This window comes from Lissotriton vulgaris, chromosome 6, assembly GCF_964263255.1.
Source record: "Lissotriton vulgaris chromosome 6, aLisVul1.2, whole genome shotgun sequence".
In the NCBI taxonomy this organism is placed as follows: Eukaryota; Metazoa; Chordata; class Amphibia; order Caudata; family Salamandridae; genus Lissotriton; species Lissotriton vulgaris.
This window is the reverse complement of record NC_141694.1, coordinates 941,390,060-941,407,883: the sequence shown is the minus strand read 5'-3', so window position 1 is coordinate 941,407,883 and position 17,824 is coordinate 941,390,060. Positions and strand designations below refer to the sequence as shown.

At 44.9% G+C, this 17,824-nt stretch overlaps 1 protein-coding gene across 1 annotated transcript in view; it reads right to left on the bottom strand.

The window, feature by feature from the left end:
• Nucleotides 1–17,179, bottom strand: part of RNF217 (ring finger protein 217) — a 544,899-nt gene extending 527,720 nt beyond the window's left edge. Inside the window, exon 1 of the mRNA XM_086926980.1 lies at nt 16,311–17,179. Within this exon, the coding sequence (XP_086783106.1) occupies nt 16,311–16,907 (597 nt within the window). The 5' untranslated portion in view covers nt 16,908–17,179. The remainder of the gene's footprint in view (nt 1–16,310) is intronic.
• Nucleotides 17,180–17,824: the final 645 nt, after the last annotated feature.

The following is a 17,824-nucleotide window of genomic DNA, read 5'->3' as shown; positions in this document are numbered from 1 at the left end:
AAGGAAATGGGTGGGGATTTCATTCTTTGTAAAAAAAAAACTGTTAGCAACCAATGAAAAGTGTTATTTTAAGGTCACATGACTTGACGCGCTTACGCTGCGCGCACCGAAGCGCTTCCGGGGGCGCTAACGCGGCGCGAAAGTAGGCGCTTCCGGGGGCGCATACGTGCCGCGAACGAAGGCGCTCACGGGGGCGCTTACACGGCGCGCCTAAGTGACGTTTTGATAGTTTAACGGAAATGCAAAATCATTTTCATTTCCTTAATTAAAAAACTGCTTTTATATGTATGGTACTAAATGTCTTGCGCTATTATTTACTTTTCATTCATTTTTTTTTCACGAACGCAAGTAGCGCTCTGGGTGCGCTTTCCGGAGAGCTTACCGGTGCGCGCAACCAGAGCGCCCCAGGAAAAAATAATTTAAAAAAACAATATTATAAAAAATAAAAAATAATAATTAATACTTACACAAAACAGCAAATTTATAAAAAAATAGTAGGTTAGAAACTCGATATAGAAAGGAATTAGCTTTCAAAAAACCTTTGAAATTCACTGAAAAAACCATAGGTTTCACACCAGTTATAGTTAGGAATTAGCATTTAAAAAACCTATTAAATTCACTGAAAAAACTATAGGTTTCACACCAGTTATAGTTAGCTGGAAATTTTACTGACATAAAACCATTGAAATTCCCACGTTATAGTTAGTTGGACTCACTATAACTTGCGCCCCTGCAATGCACTGCTGATGACGTCACATATTACATCACTCATGACATGGTCAGTGACATCACTCATGACATCACCAGTCGCCAGGGGCATTGCAAGCACTAACAGCCTTTATCTAGGAACAATCTAATGTCCTCCTGTTTCATTGCATGATCTCCAGGATACAGAAATGTGGGACCATCTTCTAATCTGCGCTGTCGTGGACAATACAGAATACAAAATGGGCAAGGGCACTAACAAACCCAGATAGAATTATTAATTTGGTAATTAAATCTATTTTATCAAAGCCCCTAGAGAGAGTATGTAATGGTAGGGTAGGCTCAAAGAGTTTCTTCATTCTGGTGTTTGCCAGAAGAAAAAAAATCGGTCTGTTAATGTATCATTCATATTTTGTACAACCCATACTATGTACCACCCATTACAGCATACAGCATGAGGTGATTACTCAACCCACTTCAGACACTGGCTAATATTCACTGAGACTAACGGCATTCTGCAATTTCACAAGGGGCACTTCCACACACAAGTAGATACCTTCAAGTAGCATGGACTACAACAGTAAAGAGTGTTTTCTGAGTACAATTATAATATTTTTGTTTTAGCCAATGTGATTTTTTAAGACAGATGATGGCATGGCAGCTTTTCCGAATAATAAAGTTTTGCAAAAACATAACGAAACGTAAGAGAATAACCACTGACAAAGCCAAAAGGCTGGCGGCCAGCACCAGACCTCCTGGCTTTGCCAATGCTTGTTTTAAGTTGGTTCTAAAATCAAAGATATTACAGGTTTATAGTCAAAGGGCAGGTTGTTTTAAAGCAGAGTGTTGTAAAACTGAGAGACGTAAAGTCTCTTACGCGTAAAGTTGGTCTTGCCAAGTGCGTTTCTGCCTTAGGCTTTAAGTGTATTTGTTTTCCAGCGTCTGCTGTCTAAGCACTTACAGTATAAAAGGATTCTCTGTAATTCTTGCTGGATTTTGCTGACAAGGAAGCTCCAACCAGTCCTGTTTTTAGGACAGTCCAGCAGTTATAAAGTGCACTCTGGGTTCCCGAGAGACAGTCAGCAACATCAATCCAATCCCACGGAGCACTTCTGAAGAGCTACAATTTTGCCTTTGTAAGCAAAATATAAACACCATAAATAGTCCAATTGTTTTGTATACTAAAAATAAAGGACATGTCAACTAGAGTAGGGACAAATGTATGTGAACAGAGAAGCCTGGTGGTCTAAAGTAATGTGTCCTATAGCCCGCCTGGCCTGGCTTTTTAAATAACTGCCCTTTTTAATATGGAATGTGTAGCTTTGCTTTCAGGAGGCAGGCTTGGAAATCAAACATGCAAAATATTGTTGTTCAAAAAGTGAACACAGGCTGTGTGCCAAACAAGACATCAACGCCTCATCAGGGTTAGCAAGCGCTATATAAATGCAAACCTTTTCTCTCTTCTATCCCTCCACTATCCTTCTCAATCCAAATAACTAACATATCCACCACTCAAATTACTTTCATATTTCACTATACCAATTTACCACTACCCCCTTTATGGGTTCCAGAGTAGCGTGCTACTCGTAAAAAAAATCAAGTTGACGCCTCATCAGGGGTAGTAGGAGCTATATAAATGCAATTACTATACAATAGAATACATGAGACACCTTGTCCGAGGTTCTTACGTGTAAACAACCACAACAGTGCTTAATGTCCTACAGCTAGTCTGTTCTTATGCACTCCAGTTGAATCAGTGGGACCAGGCGAAGCAGAGTGAGGTCAATTCATGTGCCCAGGATTACAGAGTTAAGTGAAGTTGGAAAGCTAGAGCTAAACGCTAAGTCGCATGTTTTCACACAGAGGAATTAGGCTATAGACTTGGACAGCATCACCTAAAAAGAGTTATGTTGCAGGCCCCACCTGTGAAGAAAGTCATGAACATGGAGGACAAGAGCAAAGAACTATTGTCTGCCTTGGTGTGCAGCCGCCACCAAGGTCAGACTGGACCACTCTAAGGAATCTCTCAAAAGACAATGATGGGGCACAACCCATGGGAAGCATCTTAAGACATACTTGGCTTTGTAAGAGGCCTTGGAGAAATTCGTATAATTTCCTTTGTGGAAATTACATAAAATGCCCCTAAGAAAATATGAAATTGTACTTTAATATTTTACTAAATGCAGGTCTGGCATTTGGCTCTTTCTTTAGGACAAAATGGAGCAAAAATTGCATGTGACCCTAATAGCATCTCATGTCTTGTTCCTTTGCGTTGTTCCATAGCTCATGCAATAGAATTTTTACCCCCAAAAAATCTAAATTACGCGACGCAGCATAATGGCTTGATCTTGGGCATTTTGTATAGCAAGTTTAACGTGAAATGGTAGAAATTTATAAAGATCACGCGAGTGAAAGCAACATTTTGCTTGGGCCCACTGTTTAGCCACCACCTTTACATTCTGAGGCTAATTAATTTATATTAATTATTTTGTAATGCACTTATAGAGACTCTCCCATCCCCTCTACTATGCAGAGGAAAATGACAGAACCCTGTTTAGGTCAGGATTAACAGTTTAGCTGTCTCCAAGATCTATTGTATTCAATATCCAGACCGACCTTTCGGTAAGCCTCCTTCAGTCATTGCTGTCATTGTGCAAACCCAATCACTCACTGATTTGAAACATTGCCAATCACACTTTTTTTGCCAACCTTGAAAAATTGCTGTCCCAGCTGAAGGTGTAACTCGTGGCTATTGAAATTAGCACTTTTTAGGTTGAGCCTAGGTAGCGCATGCGCTGCTCTGCGAGCCATGCTTTATTCACGTAGGGACTTAAAGCTCCACCCATTTTTTTCATTGGCTTGTGTCATTGTCCGCTGTAAACTGTGGCTCTTCATTGGTCAATAGGCTTAGTAGTCCCTCCTTAGTACAGCCTTGTCTCATTTTGTAATCTCCCATGGCAACACCCCCTATTAAGTGTGTTGTTACTCAGTAAGCTTTAATTACAGCCTATGAGCACTATTTTCTCAAATAGCTTTGTCCTGCCTGCTATTGCAGGCAGGACACGCTCTCTCCTAAATCTTTAAAAAAAAAAATTATAGCACGGGCAACGGACCTTTTTGCAATGCCCGTTTTCAAAACAACACAAATAAAAGACATTGTCATTTACAATGCCAATAGCTCAAAATATCGTAAATGTGAAGACCAATTGCGTTGCAAATGCTTGTTTGTATGATATAACAGTTGGGAAAGTCTATATATAGCACAAAACGAACTACATGCAGCGCTCCAAATGGCTTAATTCATCCCAATCCCAACATTGGTTCTCATTGTAAGTAACCTATAAACCATCAACCCACCCAGTGGTGACCATGTGTGAATAGCATTCAGATGGGTAAATTACTGGTAAAACCTGTCAAAAGTAATAAAAAAGACATATGAGGCAGACACAAGAAAAGTGAAACGTAGAATAAAAAATCCCCAGAAAATATCTGTTTACACACTCCGAGCCCCCTTTCCAACTGTTTGTTAGGGCTCGCCTGCTGATGTGCTTGAGCATAGCTGGCGAGCTATATTGTGGCTTAAACAGAGCTTAACCATCTCAGGGATTTGTTGACTGCCCGAGAAAAACAAGCTCAATGCGCAAGCGCATTGGCAAAAAGCGCGTGCACATCAAAGCCACCAGCCTCCTAATGGCATCTCAAGCTTCCCCCAGCCGGCATTTCTCCTCCCCTAATTATTCCCGACGGCACATCAAAGGTTGCTGCTGCCGTGACTCTCATTTCTCCTCCCTCCTCCCCTTTCACTGCCCAGGCCGGCCGTACTTTCACTTTACACGGCCGTGCTTAGTTGTCCCTTTCGTGTGTCTTGCCTTTAAGTTTCCTTCGACGTTGTTTTTTTCTGTCAGTACTTCATTTTGCATTTCAGTTTCTCTTACTCCTACTCTTTTCCTCCCTTAAACTTTATTTCTGCTTTTTATTTACTGTTTGTCTGCATTCTGTAGTTCTTTCTCACTTTTTCCTTTGTCTCTTCCAAGTCTGCAGCCTCGTTTCTGTAAACAATTAAATCTGCTGTGTTCCCTGAAATGAACGCATTACCTCAGACCACCCTCGTTGTCAGACAGCACCGCCGCAGCCTGCTGCACCCCCTTTCCGCTGAACTTTGTCCCACGTGGATGCTTTTACCCCTGTATAAGTCATACAACTTCCGCCGCTTTTTCTGAGTTCCTCGTGGCTCCAGAGAGAAACTCGCATTTCCTTCCCTTTCACGTGCCATCTGCAGACAAGCCTCACTGTGTGCCCAGAGGTGCAGGCGCAGCGCTAGAGTGGAGCTCGGGGGAGAGGCAGCGGCAGCACAAGAAAACTGAGACTGCACCAGGAACCGCTCAATTCGGCCCGTCAGCTCAGCCAGCCTCCCTCACGGCCCCGGTAATGAGAAATATAACCTGTTTTATGTAGCGCTTCAATGCACTTGTCTGGTTTCTAACCGCGGTAAAAAATAGCACATTACAGAGAACGCTCCTTCCGGTGCCCACGCGTCAACCATACATGAGCCCTCTGCAATATTAACCTCTTTTATATAGTGCTTCAACCCCAGTGGTGTGGTTTCTAAGTGCTGTAAAAAAATAGGGCATCACAGCACAGCATGCTATCACTGGCTACACACCTTGTCTAGACCCCCAAACATATTAATATAAACTGTATTTCTAAATAGTGTTTGAAGCGGCTTTGCTGCGGTTTCTTACCTCGGTAAACAGCGCGACTGTCACCTTACTACGCATCACCTTCCTCCTGCCCATCCCTTGCTGTGACCACCCCCCCCAAAAAAAAAATCAAAAACATGTTTTCGTTAAATATCGCCTCACTGACAGTTTGCCGTTTTTCACCGCCATAAATACGAGTTGAGCCATGTTTTTAGTCATCGGAGTTTTTTTAAACCAAATAATTCGTTTAAAAACAGAAAGTGAAGAACTCTTATTTTTTTATTTTGGGATGCCGCTGTCACCTTCAACGGTGTGAGTGAAAAAAGGACTGTCTGCTTAAGGCCAGTGTCTCTCAAGAACGTTCGGCAATCAAAGATACATTTTGCTCTGTTTGCGGCTCACCAGTCTGATGGAGGCACCCGGCGGTGCAGGTATCATTTTATGATCTGCATTTGCATTAACCCTTGTTGTTTCTGTATTTTGTACTGCACACAGTGTGCTCGCACATGGCTCTCTGTGCTCTGCCTTCACCAGCGTAAACCGCTCTGGCCACGTGTCCTGCGCTATATAACATCAAAAATAAATAAGCCACGGAGAGCAGTGCTTGGGTGTGGGGGAGGGGCTGTTTCCTATAGGACAGGTTTTTAGGGCTCAACCTCACCAAACAATAAAGAGTAAAGATACTCCACTGCCCACAACAGAAGAACTGAAATGAGGGATGCGCTCTTATCTCTCTGCTCTCCTTACTCTCACAACTCTCCCCTCCCTCTCTCACCTCCCTCTCACCTCAATCTCCCCTCTCCTCACTATCCTCACTCTCCCCTCTCACCACTATCCCCTCTCACCACTCTCCCCTCTCTCCCCCTCACTCCCATCTCCCCTCCCTCTCCCCTCTCCTCACTCTCCAATCCCTCTCTACCCTCCCTCTCTTTCCCCTCTCTCCCCACTCCCCTCTCTCCTCACTACCCTCTATTCACTCCCCTCTCTCCTCACTCCCCTCTCTCCTCTCCATCTCCCCTCTCCTCACTCAACCCTCTCCTCACTCTCCCCCCTCCGTACTCTCCTCTCTCCCCTCTCTTATTCTCTCTCACCTCTCTTCTCCTATCTACTCTCTACCCTCTTACCTCTCTCCTCTCGTCCCGCTCCCCTCAGCACCATCACAGCATCTCTCAGGGGCACCACAACATCACTATGCGCCACTACAGCATCACTGAACGCCACAGCATTACTCATCGTCCCCACAGCATCACTCAGCACCACCCCAGCATCACTCAGCACCACTCACCATCACAACATCATCACTCAGCATCACCCCAGCATCACTCAGCACCACCACAGCATCACTCATCATCACCACATCATCACTTAGCGCTACCCCAGCATCACTCAGCAACACCACATTATCACTCAGCACCACCACAGCACCACTCAGCATCACCACAGCACCACCACAGCATCACTCAGCACCATCACAGCATCACTCAGCACCAACACATCAGCACCACCACATCATCACTCAGCACCACCACAGCATCACTCAGCACCACCACAGCATCACTCAGCACCATCACAGCATCACTCAGCACCATCACAGCATCACTCAGCACCAACACATCAGCACCACCACAGCATCACTCAGCACCACCACAGCATCACTCAGCACCACCACAGCATCACTCAGCACCACCACAGCATCACTCAGCACCACCACAGCATCACTCAGCACCACCACAGCATCACTCAACACCACCACAGCATCACTCAGCACCACCACAGCACCACTCAGCACCACCAAAGAACTACCACAGCACCACTCAGCACCACCACAGCACCACTCAGCACCACCACAGCACCACTCAGCACCACCACAGCGTCACTCAGCAACACCACAGCATCACTCAGCACCACCCCAGCAACACTCAGCACCACTCACCATCACCCAGAGGCGCAACTAGAGCCAAATTTCGGGGGGGCTAAGAAAGAATTTCGGGGGGGGGGGGCTGAACGTTTAATCAGTAGGCAGAGTGGAGCTGCAGGGGCTCTTAGAAGGGGGTGAAACAACTGCAAGGCCTAATTAACATTCAAATGGTCTTTTAAAGACCTGTGAAACGTTCGGGTGTGGCTGTGTGTGCGCCCGGGATCTGTCTCTTGCCGGGCTGCCACATTCAACGGGGGGAGGCTGAAGCCTGGTGAGTCCAATGGGTGTTGCGCGCCTGCCATCACCACATCATCACTCAGCATCACCCCAGCATCACTCAGCACCACCACAGCACCACTCAGCATCAACACATAATCACTCAGCGCTACCCCAGAATCACTCAGCACCACCACATTATCACTCAGCACAACCACAGCATCACTCAGCGCAACCACAGCATCAATCAGCGCAACCACAGCATCACTCAGCGCAACCACAGCATCACTCAGCGCAACCACAGCATCACTCAGCGCAACAACAGCATCACTCAGCGCAACAACAGCATCACTCAGCACCACCACAGCATCACTGGTTCAAATATGTTCTTTCAATGTTTCAAGCTGTTTTCAAGCTTTCACGCTTTATTACAAATCACAAAAATATGTTAATATTTCACTTCTGTTCTTGGATTTTCATCACAATAAAAAACACTGAACATCGGATTTGATTTTTAAGGTGACAGAGGAAGAAGAAACAATTGCAATTCTATGCTCATCACATATGAAATTCCGCCTTGTATGAACAGACAGTTTAGTGTTATCCTTCCAACAGGACAAAATTACTTTAAAAGCAGTTGCAATGAAAAGATCAAATAGTTTAGCATTATATGAATGTAAGTCTAAAATATCAGATTGGGAGCCTAAAAAAACGTGTAGCGATGAGAATGGGACAGAAAAATGAAAAATACGCATGCAAAAATCCTAAATTGAGTTCCAAAAAGCAAGAACAGAGGGGCAATCAAACAGTAGGTGTTTGAGCGTGCCGGGGTGAGAGGAACAGGACCAACAAAGGGGGGAGGACGAGGAGGAGAATTTTGTTATGCTAACAGGGGTAATAAGAGCTCTATGGTATGGCTTCCTTTTTCTAACTTCTTATCATCCCCCTCCCCTTCCTAACCTTTCCTTCTTTTCTCTCTCTCCCTTTCTTTTTCTTTTCTTTTCTCCTCCCACTTTCTTCTTCCCCTCTCTTCCTTTTCTCACAGTATCTGAACCTCTTCTCCTCTTCATCTCCTTCTCCTTGTCTTTTCACATTGGTTCTGATTTTTTGTATACTGTTATATTATGCTGTACTCTTTCTTAAACAAAATAAAACTTTATTAAACTGAAAAAACACTGAACATAATCTTCACAAAAGTAATTTACAAAAATTTAAGCTATTGCCATTACAAAATTTAAAGTATTAATTATTTTAAAAAATTAAAAGCATTGTTATTTGTAATATCAATACATCTAAGTCACGTAAATACAAAACATGTTGCATTACAAATGCTATAGGTGTCACATTTGCGAAAGATATAACTATTGGCATTGAAAATGACAAAGCTATTAATTTAACTATTTGAAAAAATAACACATACATAAAAAACAAATCATTTATAAGACCAATACCTCAAACTTTCCTAATGCGAGCCCTATTGCATTTCCAATGTTTGTTTCTTTTAGTGGGGTCATTAGCGATGCCTGCACCGGCCACCCCCCTTATTTGTTTATCTGACAGCCACAAACACTCATCTGTTCGACCACACGGGGCGGAGTGCAACCCCGCTGAGATCCTATAATTCACTTTATCACTGCAGCACACAGACCCTGTCAAACAGAAGCAGGGACAGTAGAGGGTTAGCCGAGTTTATAAAACCAAACTAGTGCTATTCGGGGATAAAAAAACAATGAAAACTATAAAACGCTCGTTTAACTTTAGTATCTAATGGGAAAGGGAATAACTTTCCAATATGGTGGACGGGCTCGCTAGATCAGTACGCGTACGCCACGCACTCATTACGCTTTGGGAAGGGATTACAGGTGGCTGTGTTTACCCACGGCCTCTCGCCACAGTGCGTCCATGAACATGTGCTGGGGTCATTGGGCTGTTCACTGAGATCTCCCTTCCTGGCGATGCAAAAACAGTTCAATGATTAACAGACACATTTGAGTGCCTGGGTCAGCCCGTATACGATTGCATTCAGCTCAGTCAATTATCTCCACAAGCCCATCACGTCACCATAAATATATATTTTCTTTCACTCTCTGCTTCACGTGAACCATTTCTGCTTCAGAAGGTCGCCATGCAGCACATGGTTGTCACAGGGCCTTATCATGACTCATGAGTGGGTCAGAGGGAAGGTGCAATTATCACACTTGATAAAATCTGGCTCCCTGTGGTGCCGAATTTACAAAGTGAAATAAATGACACCTGTTTTGAGGTTCCTGGGGAATAACATTCGAAGTTTGGTGCTTTCCGCATTAAATACGAATGTAAGTAAATATCATACTCTCTTCCATTTTTGAAATGCAACAGGTTTGACCTTCTAAATGTAACGAATGGTGACGAATGTATTGCACTCTTTAATTAACGGGTGCTCTCAATTACATACAACTCGGAATTTCGACCCCTGTGCAACAGGAGTTTCTGCTAGGGTCCCGAAAATGCAGGCCTACTATGAAAAAGTCCATGGTAACTAGAGGCCTGCAAAATTATTATTTTTGTATACATTTTTAGAATTGTAACAAATGGTGTGTGCGGCTGACGTTTGCTAGTAGGTCACGTGAAATGTTTGTACAAGGGCACACGTCGTGTAAAACGTCACACCAGATACCTCACTGAGGCATGCTCTGCCCACCATAGTCATCTGCGACCAAAAAAAGTACTCAAATGTACTTTAATTGAAGAATTTCACTCAATACAAAATTTGGTAAACGTAATTTAAACTTTACATTGGCCTAAATTGGAAACCTCCTTATTTGACCATCTAAATTACAAATTCAAACAGCGTTTGGCACTCTCAAACAATATAAGTATCCTGATTCTAATCTAAAACCTTTTTCAACTTAATCGAAAACCCCATTATAGATGTAATATTCCCTGAGGGGTTACCCGTCATACATCTAGATTGTGAAGAAAAACGGTCCAATGTTATATATATAAAAAAAATATATAACACAAACACACAGAAACAGGCAAAATATCTGTTGTAAACAAATATGTAAAGACATCAGCCACACGCGTTATTATTTCTTTTCTCCCTTCCATCTGGCCCACTACTTCCGTTAGGCCTGGACCAGGCTTTGTTGACAACTCCAAGGAACAGGAAAGGCATGATTAGTCTTGCCAAATAGGCAGGATGATCTTTATATTATCTGCATTCTTAACCTCCTTAAATTCATCCTTATATAAGAATGTAAGTATGCTTTTCTTGGCACGGGAACAGAAATGAGTTTCTTTTCATGGTTCTTAATATCATTTAGTATATCAGACTATTCCTTGAAAAATGTCCAGCATATTACCTTATTGATGGATTTACAGACTCGCCATCGATTTCTATGTCCCCTCTAATTTGTTTCCCAGGATTTACACGTGCCACTTATGTTACATATAGCCCCTACTGGTGCTCAAGGACCCAGATCACTTACAAAGTAAGTGAGGTTCTCCCATCCTCACCTTCATTCCAGAGTCTTCAGAAAGGAAAGTCCGGGGTCAGCAGAAGTCCAGCCAAAGCCTCCTTACCAATTACCTCCTTGGAGACATTACCCTTCAGACAGACTCTTCCTACCTTCTTCCCGATCTCTCTTACATGCATGCCTATAGACTCTATTCAAGTGGAGACTCAAGAGTATTGAAGCCATAAATGGCTTTGCTTTAGCTGTCTCCCAACTGAAATTACCTCTTCTTCATAAGCAGTATATGGGAAATTACACCCCCCTGATTTTTTTTGTCACTATCTGCCACTTTCCAGTACTAAAATGTTGGCATGTATGATCTCATGGTATATACCATGCTGGTCCGATCGCTCCATTGCCCCTCTCAACATTCATCCAACAAAGAGATCAGTTTTGTACCAACAATACTTAAACTGGCAAGCAAGTTTCCCGTAACCTCTCCTCTTCATGGTTACCACCAATGCTTACACTGTTCAACAGTAATTCCCACACACAGCTGTCTATAGTTATCTAGAACAGTTGTGGCTTACCTTATCAGGACTTCTGCTCAACTCCTTCTATCCCATTTGGTGATGTCACCCCTTAGGATGAGTCTCCCGTTACACTGGTATCCTCCTGCTTCCCTTCATTTTGTTGTCTTAATACACTCCTTCCAAGTATGTCAAACTCATGTCTTAGTCTTTAAACTGTTTATCTTTGGGTAGTAATTGATCACACATGCCTAGAAGGCCATATGTTGTACGGACTGTTGCCCTACTCACCCCAAACAGCCTCCAAATCATTGGGAAATCGTTGTAGAAATGCCACAGCAAGCACAATGTTAGCTGATTAACTCACTGATCAAACCCTAGCCATTCAGGAATCCTATATTGCCTATGTACAATTCACAGTGCATTTTAGAAGCTAAACATATGCCAAGCAATCAAAGCTCCCAGCCTGAGTAACCGGATAACCCAAGTTTGTCCTGCACCCCCAAACCACTCAAAGGAGACACCAGCTGAACTTACAGAGAGAAATGTAGTTTTAGGTGGAGCAGTTTTATTACAGCAAGGTAAGAAATTGGCTCAAAATTGTCAAATCACACTCGGGGGAAAAAAAGTCATAAAAATAGGCATGTGAGAAATGAAAACATCACACAGAATAGCATTGGTTTATGTGAAGCACCATCAACACACATGGCCATTCCGCAATCCCAAATGCCATCAGACCACAAGCTTGCAAGCAAATTAATATATAGTTTCCTTATTCTGATTATATAAAGTCTTAAAAGAGTTGATGACTGTCTCCATCCTAAAAGGTTTGCTCATATAAGAATAGCTATGCATTTTATTACACTTACCAAACAGCACTTCAAATACCTACTTGGATCTAGTCTGGGCTTCAGAAAACCACACTATTTAAAGAAATTAAATGGACATATGGTATCGTCAGCACTTATGGCATATGATTCCAATAGACTGTGTAACCCCTATTCATGGCGATAGCAAAATTATACGTTTATTTATTTATATTTAAATTTGTAAAGCACAACAATGACCCCAGGCATCCTAGTGTTGAAAATACAGATTGGCAAACTATGAAGAAGGAAAAAACAACAAGACTTCAGACTCCATCTGGTTAGTTCTCGCCTAGCGTTGCAGCGCATGCACTGCTCACTTTGAGAGGCATGCTGTATTTGGGTATTTTTTAGAAGTGGTGTGGAAGCCCCACCCATATTTTTCATTGGCTGGCGTCAATGTCCATGGGAAATTCTGGCTTCCGATTGATAATGAGGCTTCTTAGTCCCTCCTTGTTACCGCCCTGTCTCTTTTTGGGACCGCTCATCTGGGCTGGATCATTTACTTGCAGCATTATACGGTCTCCTTCAATTGGTTGGTAAGCTCTCACTATTTTGAAAATGGACACGATGGGGACAATGACGGCTGCAGCACTATGCGCGCTCTAAATTGATTTTTTTTTATTACTTTTATGAGCGCGGCACCCTCTAGGGACACAGCGCTCTCTTTATTTATTTATATTTTACATTTATGTTAAAGAGATTACAAAGTAGTGAAGACCCGGAGTCGTAGACTTCAGAAACAGGTACATTTAAAGCAGTAATAACAAGCATTTGCAATGCAATAGGTCCAATTGAATTGCAAATGATTAAGATTAAAACTGAGCGTGGCTCCGCTTCAGGGACACCGCACTCTGTTTGTTTTTTACTTTAAAACTGAGCGCGGCGCCACTTCAAGGACACTGCACTTGGTTTCTTTATATATTTTTTTACTTTAACACTGAGCGCAGCCCCCTTTCAAGGACGCCTCGCTCAGTGTTAAAATAAAAAATAAAAAAAAGAGTCACGCATCTGTGCCGTAAAGGTGGCGCATTGCTGGAGTTGCGTCGCAAGCGCGATGCAACTCCAGCAAGGCTTGGGGGTGCCCTATCTGTCCAATGCTGCGTCAAGCCTTACGCCTGCTTCAAGCAGGCGCAGGGTTTTGACGCAGCATTGGCCTAAAAGTGACTGAGTGAAATCTTGTAGATTTCACTCAGCCACTTTTGCGAGGCGCACCTGCCCCGGAACGCTCACCCTGCGCCGGAACGCCCACATGTGGCGCAGGGCTTTACAACGTGACGCATCTGCCTAGATGCGTCACGTTGAAAATGGGTCGCAGGGATGCACCACGTTTACGCCGTGACGCAACGGCGGCTTAAACGTGGCGCAAGTCCGACATAAATCTGCCCATATGTTCCCAATCGGCTTTAACTTTGCACATGGTGCTTGTTGTCTCGCCTCCATATTCGCTGACCCCACCCCTATTCCACTCATCATAGTTCCCATACAATGTTAAGCGCGTCACCCTATGAATTAAACAAATGTATAAAGCACCATAGCAGCCCGCAGGCGTCCTGGTGCTAGAACGGAATGACCGGAACGCAGGCCTGAAAACACAAGGAGGCAGGACCAGTGCTGGGTGAAAAGCCAAGACTAACTTTTTTTCTTTATTTAGAATAGCATGAAAACCCCGTAAAAATGACAGTACAGGAGAGAGGAAGAAACCGACATAAAAAAACGTAGATGTATTCTGTTAGTATTAAAATAAATAGCGCCTTTCCAGAGTGACAATGGCCCAGGCCCCAGTGCCTACACTTGTCGGGTGACTGGCCGTTTAAGTATGACACTGGGCATGTACAGGAAGTGCTTAACAACTGGTTTTCTTAGAGCTATTTTTGGCGCTCCTCTTTGCTATGCCATTATGTTCCAGGAACAGACTGAGCACACACGATCTTTGTATGTTCAATACTCTCGTTACGAGAGCCCCAAAACATTATTTTTATCAGCACAGCACACCCATGCCAAGCACTGACATCACTGCACCGAGCTTCCAAGGGTTGCAAAAACCCCAGTGAAGGAAGGAGGGGGTGAGGGGGAGGGAGATTCCAGCAAGAGGAATGTTTAGTTCTAAATATAAAGAGAACTTTTTGACCATTTGGTATTAAATTGGTCCCGCTCTGTGTTACCCAGGCACTCCTCGCCAGTGCTTACCTAGTAATTATGCAGAAAAGGTACATGAAAAGTTGGGTATTATTAGCACACACAAAACGGGCGCACAAACATTTGTGCACATGACTCCCCCCCCCCCACCCCACCCTCACCCCCGTATTTCCGGCAACCTGTAAAGTGGATTCCAAAGATACATCACTGTCGGAGGCTGTAATTAGCGCCAAGGTATTCTGTGCCCAAATGTACACCTAAAGAATGAATAAATGTAATGATCTCTGAAATTAGTCTCAGGAATACAAAAGTAGGAGAAGAGTGTAACATTTTAATTTGTTGGTGGTTCTACACAGATTCCTCCAATGAACTGCTTGCTGTCACGTGCTCCGGTTTTTCAGGGAGGCTGCGTGGGCTTTGCTGGGCTGTGCAATGTAACAAAAGGGGGCATGCATAAAAGAAACCTGCACAGTCTCTCCTGCCTTTCACTTCGCTCATCCCCTGCCCTGTGCAAGTCACGGGGGCAAAAGTTTCCTCAGGGCCACCGTTCTCATCCAGACTCTCCTCCACCAGCCTAGTCAAGGCACAATCACTCCTGCCTCTCTGTTGCCCCAGTGGAGCTGCATGCATAACGCATTTGTCATAGTCTGTGACGGGCCTTAATAAAATCACTTGTAAACAAAATATGTCTGTACTTTAAGGCCTGGGAAGCATATGCGTGTTTTGCGACTATAGGAACAAAAAAACAGCGTGAAAGAAGGGGGTAGATTCGTGACAAACTCACTATAGACGCAAATCACATAAGTTAAATTCGGATAACTAATAGAGTTATGGTCTGGAAAAAAGATATATGATAACGCTTCGGTAGCCATACCCACAAAGATACAATGCAAGCAACAATACTACCCGTGCAAATTGGTGACTGTGATGCTTAGGTGAACAAAAGGAAGTGGGCAGTTGGTAGCGAAGACTAGCTTTCAGTGCCACAAGGGTCCCTTCTTCAGAGGTTATTAGCGTTCAGCTTGAGGCTTATGTCTTTCCGACAGCTGACAAGCGTACTTCTATCACCTCACGAACAACACGCGTCTATCACTTCTGAACTTCCTTTGTTGGCCAATGAAACCGAATATTTCTCGAGCCAGTGGCAAATTTTACCTTGGAGGCACTAGCCCGAAAGTGGGGTGTGGGGGTAGAGAAAACTGGCAAAAATGCATCACTGGCGGGTCGCCAAATTGGGGCATTTGAGGGATTATCCCTAAAGCGCCTAGAGAGAGAGAGAGGACGGCAGTTGTCCCCAAAGGGCTCCCTCTGTCTTTGCTGGAAAAAAGCCATCAGTGAGTGACTAAAGCTCCACGGAAGGAAAGTACCAGAGCAGCCACATTTCTTACAGACAGATGAAACTCGGCTATAATGAACTTTCGAAGGGAATAAACAATAGGCCACCACCACTGCCTGCCGACATCTATCTAATGCCAAACAAAACACTTGGGCCTCCTTGGTGTTCCTGCTCACAGGACTGATTTGCCGAAAACATTTACGTAGTAGGTCAGACAGACATGTGCAAGATCAAATATCCTAAAACCTAGCATTTGTTTCTATGCAACATGTATGTTGCGTGTGTCCTTTCTGAAAACCGAGGTAACTCCAAAGAAATCAAGCAACTTTACTGTATGTTTGGCAACTTTACATGCGTTTTCGATACATTTGTAAACCCTGTTTTGTTGGTTAAAAAGGGGGCTCTGTTAGTCTCAGCAGTGAATTGCACAGGGTCCAGGTTCTCTCACCCCAGCAGCACTCACCTGCGAGCCCAGGTAGCGCTTGAGGCACTCTTCGCACACCGCCTTCTTGCAGCAGGGTAGGGGCTTCAGCTGCCGGTCCTCCAGGCAGACCCGGCAGCAGGCGAGCACTAGCCATCCCAGCCCCTGCTCTGGGTAGAGAGGGCTCCCCGACTCCAGCAGACCAGGGAAGAAGGGGTCGGCGGGGGACAGTGGCAGCGGCGGCTCTGGGCCATCCTGGCGCCCGGGGAGGTCATTCTCCACGCAGTAAACGCTGCACTGCACCAGTCTCTTGGGCTCGGCGGGCGGCGGCTGCTCCTCGGCAGTCTCCGGCGATGGCGGGGCAGGGTCTGGGGCACTCGGCTGCGTGGCCCCTTCAGGCTCCCCCTGCTCCCCACTGCCCGTCCTCCAGCGCTTCCGCCGCCTCCGCTGCTGCTCGTCTTGGTGCCTCCGCCGGCGCCGACGCTCGGGCCCCAGCTCCCCGCTGCCCTGTTCCTCTTCACCCCGTGCCTCGGAGGAGGGGATCTCCACCGCTGCTTCCTCCTCTCCGCCGGCCTCCTCCCCCGGGGGCGCCTCGCCCTCAGTGCCCACCATCCTCAGAGCCGGTTCCGAGTCCTCCATGGCCGGGGGCCTCCTCGGCCTCCCCCCATGCAAGCTCTGCTTTCAGTCACCGCCGCGCTTCCGGGTGCCACCCCGGCCCTGTCCGCGACCTCAAGGGCGCCCCGGGGCAGCCTAGAGCCACTCTCCGGGCTGCTCGTCTGTCCCGTGCCTCTCTTAGGGGTAATGTTGTGTTTGGTTGCGTTTTACTTCTCTAGTCCGCGGTTCGTTCCTGTTTCACTCCGAGCCGGGCTGCAGGGATTGCGCGTTTGTTGATCTTTTTTTTTTCTCCCTCTAAAGGGGTGGAGAAGCCAGCCAGGAGCTGCAGCAGAACAGAGAGGGTAAATCAGCTCACTTTTCAACTACTGTAGCAAGGAAACCCGAGTCGTGACTGACCCAAAAAGAGGGGTGGGGGAGGGTATAGGGGGGTGGGGTGAGGGTGCAATAATGTTCCGTGTATCAGGAGGTGGAGGGTCAGTAAACGAGTTGTGTGGCGGTGCTATTTTATACAGTATCCTGAATTGTTACTTTGTTTATATTTTTTGTAGAAACATATTTCCACCCTCCACAACAGTAGTGCAAATTAGGGACTGCTTAGACTATAACGTAAAATAGACCGATATTGTCGTTGAAATTGGGCTAAGTTAACTTTAAAAAGTGGGCAAGACTATTCCTTAATTACATAAATAAAAAAGTCTAACAAGCAATGCTGGCCTATAAGGAAAATGTCACTGAGAGGATGTGTGCATATCAATTGAGGATAAAAGTATCTGACTGTAATACGTTCTGTTTAATGTGCTAGTCTCTGGAATAATCTTCTCCGAGACTCTGATATTAGAAGGCGTGGAATGACGTGTATGGAGAGAAATGTGACTCTAGGTACCGGTACGGAATAGCGAGAGGACACATACCTAGCGATCTCTATAATAAACCAAGTAATC